The 7,903-nt window shown below is 35.8% G+C and overlaps 1 protein-coding gene across 1 annotated transcript; it reads right to left on the reverse strand.

Moving 5' to 3' along the window:
- Window positions 1-229: 229 nt before the first annotated feature.
- Window positions 230-4,000, reverse strand: LOC131033223 (LRR receptor-like serine/threonine-protein kinase FLS2). The gene has a single exon (XM_057964388.1). The coding sequence runs from the start codon at window positions 3,998-4,000 to the stop codon at window positions 230-232; it is 3,771 nt and encodes a 1,256-aa protein (XP_057820371.1).
- Between the last annotated feature and the right edge of the window lie 3,903 nt (window positions 4,001-7,903).

Raw genomic sequence — 7,903 nt, forward strand, 5'->3', positions numbered from 1 at the left:
ACAAACTCTTATCTCAAAAATAATCTTTCTTTATTTAAAACATATAAAAATTTAAGCTTAAAATAACATACTCTACCTGCATTACCCTATAGCGGAGAGATGAACAAAATATTTGAAACTAAACACGCATTTCATTTTTGGAACACACTAACAAACTGCTTATTCTTTATAAATCTCTGATGCTGCATTCCCACGCTGTGTGATGAAATGGATGAAACAGAGTGGGCAGTTAACAACCGGATGCCGATGAGGATGCCGATGTGGATGTGGATGTCTGAAATGAGAAGTGAGGGCTGTAATTCAAACTCGAACTGTAACTTTGGGAGTCTGCAACTCTATAAAACCCTCTTCTTCTGAGAACCCTAATCCAATGCCCTAGTTCTCCCCACCACACAATCAGTGACAATGTTCCGCCAAATCCAATCCCCAACCCCAGCCCCACACCCATCACTGACACGTACTCATCTACTCTGCTCCACACTGACTTCTCCCCCTCTTCTGAAGGTGAAACCAATGACACATTTTTGTGGCATTTTCTGAAAGCAAATCTATTGTCACATAAACACGGAGGGTTTCCCTGATATGAACTCTCATCGAAGCTTGAAAACTGCGTTCCTCCGGGTATATGCCCACAAAGATTGTTGAAAGAAACTTTGAAATCGGCCAAGAAGGACAAGTTAGACAGCTCCTCGGGGATCTGCCCACTCAAATTATTTTGCGACAAGTCCAACTGCTCTAGGGTTGATATTTGCCCCAAAGATGTGGGTATCCTACCCTCCAGATGATTCCCAGATAGGTTTAACAGCCTCATGCTTGACAGATTCCCAATGCTTTCTGGTATTTCCCCACTAAGATTATTGTATGACAGGTCCAGTACAATATTTGCTTTTAGCAAATAAGTATATGTATACTCGTTTCCTTTCGTTACTAGGGTTATCTCTTCATATAGTGTGCTACCTGTCACTTCAGAAGATTCTGAGTTTCGAAATCCCTCAAGGTCCTTCAGATGAGAGGGAATTCTTCCGCTGAATTTATTATTGGACAAATCCAACACCTGCAAACTGGTGAGGTTTGTAATCCACAGAGGTATTCTACCCTCAAGTTCATTAGAGCCAAGGCTTAAAACTCTCAACTCTTGACAATCTGCAAGAAGGCCTGGAGGAAACTCGCCTGTCAGTCTATTCCTGCTGAAATCCAGAAGCTGAAGATGTGTACAGTTGGCCAAGGAAGCGGGCAGAGTCCCAGAAAACTTATTACTGTGAACTGAAAAAACTTCAATAAAAGAAGAAAAATTAAGATCCAGATCCCCAGAGAAGTTGTTGGATAGCTTTAGCTTCTTCAAGGCTGTGCAATTAACCAATGTTGTAGGAATTTTTCCGGTCAAAAAGTTATTAGATACATCCAACATCAGAAGTGAAACCAGATTACCTATGCTTTCAGGAATGTACCCCAAAAAACTGTTGTTGTGGAAATCTAGATAAAGAAGATTTTTGAGTTCACTAATACTAAATGGTATAGATCCAGTTAATGAGTTCGATTGCAGAAAGAGAAGTTTCAAAGATTGGAGCTTTCCTATGGCATTTGTAAGTGTTCCTGTCAGATTATTATTGTCGAGATAAAGATATTGAAGTAGGGTCAAATTGGCTATTCCTGGAGGTATGCACCCTGTTAATCTATTTGTACCTAAATTCAAAAAGTACAAGTTTGTTAACATCCCAAAGCTCTCTGGGATTGTTCCTCTATAACTATTGTTACCAAGGTTTAAGAATGCCAATGTGGTCATATTGAAAACGGCTTCTGGCAATCTCCCTTCCATACCATTACTCACCAAAGAAAGAACCGAGAGAGGAAGTCGAAAGATACTCATGGGAGGTGGTCCCTTAATTTCATTGTTCCCCAGATCTAGATAAATAAGATTGCCGCAGTTGCCAATGGATTGTGGAATTTGTCCTGTAAGCTGATTATAAGATGCATCAAATCTTTGAAGTGAAACCAGACTGCCAATGCTGTCAGGAATAAACCCTGAAAAATTGTTGCTGTGGAAATCTAGATAAACAAGATTCTTCAGTTCACCAATACCAAACGGTATGGATCCATTTAATGAGTTTGAGTGCAGAACGAGAACTTTCAATGATTGAAACTTCCCTGTGGCGTTCGTTAGTGTTCCTGTCAGATTGTTACTGTCGAGATAAAGCTCTTGAAGTAGGGTCAAACTGGCTATTCCTTGAGGTATGCCACCTGTTAATCTGTTTGTACCCAAATTCAAAATGACCAAGTTTGTTAACATTCCAATGCTCTCTGGAATTGTTCCTCTGTAACTATTGTTGCCAAGAATTAAGGTGGTCAGTGTGGTCATATTGAAGATTGCTTCTGGTAGTCTCCCTTCCATACCATTACTCACCAAAGAAAGAATCGAGAGGGGAAGTTGAAAGATACTCATGGGAAGTGGTCCCTTAATTTCGTTGTTCCCAAGATCTAGATGAACAAGATTGCTGCAGTTGCCTATGGATTGTGGAATTTGTCCTGTAAGCTGATTATAAGATACATCCAATGTCTGAAGTGAAACCAAACTGCCAATGCTGTCAGGAATAAATCCAGAAAAATCGTTGCTGTGGAAATCTAGATAAACAAGATTCTTGAGTTCACCAATACTAAATGGTATAGATCCATTTAATGAGTTTGAGTGCAGAACGAAATTTTTCAAGGATTGGAGCTTTCCTGTGGCATTTGTAAGTGTTCCTGCCAGATTGTTAGTGTCGAGGTAAAGCTCTTGAAGTAGGGTCAAATTGGCTATTCCTTGAGGTATGCTACCTGTTAATCTATTTGTACCCAAATTCAAAAAGACCAAGTTTGTTAACATTGCAATGCTCTCTGGAATTGCTCCTCTGTAACTATTGTTACCAAGATTTAAGAATGTAAATGTGGTCATATTAAATACGGCTTCTGGTAGTCTCCCTTCCATACCATTACTCACCAAAGAAAAAGTCGAGAGGGAAAGTTTGAAGATACTCATGGGAATTGGCCCCTCAATTTCATTGTTTCCGAGATCTAGATATATAAGATTGCTGCAGTTTCCTATTGCTACAGGAATAGAACCAGTAAGATTACCTGGACCTTCCAGTGCCAATTTGCGAAGCTCTTTCAAATTTCCTAGTTCAGGTGGTATATAGCCAGTCAGCTCGTTACCCAAAAGCAATGTCTTGAGTGAAGAACAATTACCCAGATCTGCAGGTATTTCGCTCTTCAATAGATTATAGCTGAGGTCAAGCTCCTCCAACATTTTCAGACGACCAAATTCTGTTGGTATTCCCACCAGAATATTTTCTTGTAGTGAAATATGTCGAAGCTGTGTACAGTTGCCCAAAGAAACTGGAATCATTCCACTAAGATCATTCTGAGACAAGTCGACCCACTGAAGGTGAGTGCAATCACCAAGATGTTTGGGGATGGAACCCATCACTAGATTTTGGCTGAGGTCAAGTATCCTTAACGCTTTCAGTTGGCCAAGCTGAGGTGGAATCCATCCAGTGAAATAATTTTGAGAGAGATTCAAAGTGTGTAACAAGGAGAGGCTTCCTATGAAGGGAGAAATGGTACCTTGCAACTTCAACTGAGGGAGAATTATGGCCACAACTCTGTGGGTATGTTTTCTGCACCAGACACCATTCCACAAGCATACGTTTTCTGAATTGCTAGAAGTCCATGTGGAAAGTGATTGCATGGGGTCGGCTGTAATGCCATCTTTGAAGGACAACAGAGCTTCAAAGTCCTTATTATCATGGTCTGCCCATGTAGAATTTTGCACCATCAAAATGCGTTCTTCCAAAGCAGAAAATCTTGTATCAGGGCCATACAAAACAGTGCCCCCAACATAAAAATGATCTGAATACCAGTTCCTTCTGTTATTGGCATTGGGTATAGCAGTGCCAGTGATTAATAAAAATTCCAAGAGCAACAATTTTACCAGAAAACAACCACCTTCCATTTTCTTTGCTGGCATTTCTCTTCTTCAGCTCTCTTGAAAATCAGAAGATTGTATGAGCTTGGTTAGGCAGTGGTCCTGTAGAGGGGGCTTAAGCTCTATTTTTAAGAAAGAGGTGGTCCTATGAAAAAAATATTTTTTTTGGATATGGGATTAATTAGAAGCTTTTCTTAAAAAATAGAGCCCCTACGTTTTAGGCTTGAAAATCTAAGCTGGTGAAGATGGGTGGGGCTACAAATTGCCCCACCAGCTTAGCAATGTATTATGCCATTTGTCAATTACATAAATTTTAGAAAAAAACTAAATTTGTTTACTACCAATTTACTTAAATTTAGGAGTTTAAACTTAAGTTAATCTGCACTAAAAAGTTCATGACATCCTTAAATTTAGAAGCTGAAGTTCAAAACAAAATTCATGAAGTCCCCTCCATGGGACCCCACCCTTAGTATTCCTTATTATAAATTATTTGTATTTATTTAAATCATTAATTGTTTTATTCTATAATTACACAAATATAAACAACTTATAATTATTATATTGTAATAATTAATATATAAATATAATATTTAAAATAAAAAATATTGTTTTAAAAAGTATTAGATAATTTAATAAAATGTAAACATAAAATTTATATTGATCTAAATTATTATAGAGAAAAATATTTAAATAATTGAATTTCAAGTTGTCCAAGAAAAAAGAAACATGTTTTGTAAAAGGAGGTGGTATTTACTTTGATAATTGATTAATGTTATGAAATGATGAAGATTTTAGAATTTACTTAATGTCAAATATGGAAATAATGTCTTTTAATGAGCCATTTCGAAAGTTTCACTAATCTCTATCCTAGTAGGTGACAAGTTTGTAGGTGTGGGACATATCCATAGTCATGGTTGTATGCCTATGCTCTACATTTATCCTAGCATTCAGTATTGTTACTCTTTGCAACTTCACTTAAAATATATTCATCTACTCTACTTTATCTAAATACTTGGAGATTGGCAATATTTAATAATACATTAAAGAATTATCATTATGTCACTAGAAGCTTTTGCCTCGATTAATCATTGATTGAAAAATATAAAAGAGCAATAGGTATATATGCTTAAGCATACATATTCCTTGCTCTTTTGTTTGAACCAAATTGAAAAGTATCACTATTGATTGCTCTAATGCTCTCTAGAATGAATGAACACTTGATTATACATTAATGAATAGAAACTTTTTAATTGCTAGGACACAACATCAATGTGCCCCAAACATGTGTTTATTCAACTCAAGTTAGAAGAGTGAAGTGAGCTAGTTTTTTATTAGGATAGAACAGGTTTTGATGGGACCTTGAAACCCATACAACTAGAAAGTTGCCAACAAGAAATGAGCTAGACTACTAAGCAGCGAACAACAAGTTTTAAAAGGACCTCAAACCTTCTAAACTTTATGGTTTGAACCATAGATGTAGGCTCTATAAGAAAGAAGCACCACCATTTCTCCAAGGTTCTCTCCATGGTAAAGAATGCTCCATTGTTAACATAGTAGAGACGAACCTGCGAGGTTTGAACCTAGGTTGTAGGCACTACAAGCAAGAAGCCCCACCATTTCACCAAAGGGTTATCCCCTAAAATTTTATGGGTTGAAATAAGGATGTAAGCACTACAGGAAAGAAGCCCCACTATTTCTCCAAGGTTCTCCCCAAGGTAAAACATGCTCAATTTTTAACACGGTAGAGATGATCTTAGGTGCAGGCACTACAGGCAAGAAGCCCCACCATTTCACCAAAGGGTCATCCCCAAACACTTTATTGTTTGAACAAAGGATGTAGGCTCTACAAGCAAGAAGCCTCACCATTTCTCCAAGGTTCTCCCCATGGTAAAGAATGCTCCATTGTTAACACGGTAGAGACAAACTCGCAGGGTTTGAACCTAGGTTGTAGGCAAAAAATTTATGGTTTGAACTAGGGATGTAGCCTCTACAGGCAAGAAGCCCCACAATTTCTCCAAGGTTCTCCACATGGTAAAGAATGCTCCATTGTTAACATAGTAGAGACGAACCCGTGGGGTTTGAACCTAGGTTGTAGGCACTATAGGCAAGAAGCCCCATCATTTCACCAAAGGCTCATCCCCTAAAACTTTATGGTTTGAACTAGGGATGTAGGCTCTATAGGCAAGAAGCCCCACCATTTATCCAAGGTTCTCCCCATGGTAAAGCATGCTCCATTGTTAACACAATAGAGATGAACCTACAGGGTTTAAACCTAGGTTGTAGGCACTACAAACAAGAATCCCCAACATTTTACCAAAGGGTCATCCACTATATATTAAATGGTTTAAACCAAGGATGTAAGCACTACAGGTAATAAGCCCGACTATTTCTCTAATGTTCTCCCCAAGGTTTAGTAAAAGACAAACTTTGAATTTTAAATTATAAAGGCAAGTTTGCACACATAGACTTCTCTTACAATAGAATAATAGTAAAATATATGAGACAAAGTACAAAGTGAATCTAGGCGTAATGTAAGGGTGACAAGATGAATGTATAAGAGTTCTTAAATAGGTAAATTATGGTGACATGTATGATGTGTGTGCATGCAAATAAAATTGATATAGGAATGAATCCAACTTCACACATGAGCATGCAATTTTTCATTGCGTACATGTCTTAATACATTATCTCAAAATATGCAAAAATATAAATGAAAAATGACATAGGTGTGTAATTTTCACCATTTCACACGCACACACAAATATACTTGATTTATAAAACAAAACATAACTGTAAAAAACAAATACACTTTTTCTAGGCTTAACCTTGCGAATCAAATGAAATGATTAAAAGTTATTATAAGCCAAATAGACTAACAATCATGAGGTGTTGGTGTGAATAATTATGCAATTAATGATAATTTAGGAAAGTAAATGAAAATATGATAGGAATAATAACAAAAAATGTGTAACCTTTGTGTAGATCTAGATATGAATGCCGATGGATTCTTAAATTTGATTTACTTACACGTTTGTAATACCTCAAATTCTAAATAAGGAATGTGTTTTGTTTTGGATCAAAACCACACCTTAGAGCCTTTTCCACATTAATAGATTCATCCTTATACTATATGGGTTTGATGTTCATTACTTTGTACTCCTACTCTTTAATTCATATAAGTTTTCTTTATATAGTTTTCCCTCTTTATACTCTAAATACTGATGGCATTCATAAATATCTTTAGAGGATAATTGGTCTATCACAAGAATCAATAACTAAAAGACGAGTGTAAGACATTAACAAACTTCTAATACACTAAAAACGTGTTTACTTGACTAGTAATAAATAAATTTAAAAAATCGATTAACTAATTTTAAATTTTAAATTTTATTTAAATAATTTTTTTTTTAAAAAATAGAAAACAATACCAATATAAAAATTTCAAATTTGAATCCCTTTCATAAAGACTAATTTATTTATCATTTAAAAGAAGAAATAAACATACTTAATCAAAAACTTTTAGTTTTAAAATTATTCCTTGATTTTTAAGTTGTTTTTGGATAAGTGCGGAAAATAAAAGTTAAGAGTCAAATCTCCTTAATTAAATTCGGAGGAGTATTTATTTCAATTCAATGAGCAAATCACATCGTAAACGAGAAAACAAACTCACGTAATTTGGGCGCCGGCAAAGTACATCTCTATTGACAAGTGTTGATATGATATGGGATGATTTAGAATAATTCATAAGTTTAATCTTTATCCTCTCGTTGCAGGCATTTGAACTCTGCAATATAATAACAGCTCATATCGCTAATGATTTGTTTATTTAATTAATCTACTTGACATTTTGATTTGGTAGGCATATTAAATTTTCAAAATTAGGACAATCATGTTGATTACGGTGAATCATATAAAAATGTTTTTTGATATTTTAAATATAAAAAA

This window comes from Cryptomeria japonica, chromosome 8 (assembly GCF_030272615.1).
Source record: "Cryptomeria japonica chromosome 8, Sugi_1.0, whole genome shotgun sequence".
In the NCBI taxonomy this organism is placed as follows: domain Eukaryota; kingdom Viridiplantae; phylum Streptophyta; class Pinopsida; order Cupressales; family Cupressaceae; genus Cryptomeria; species Cryptomeria japonica.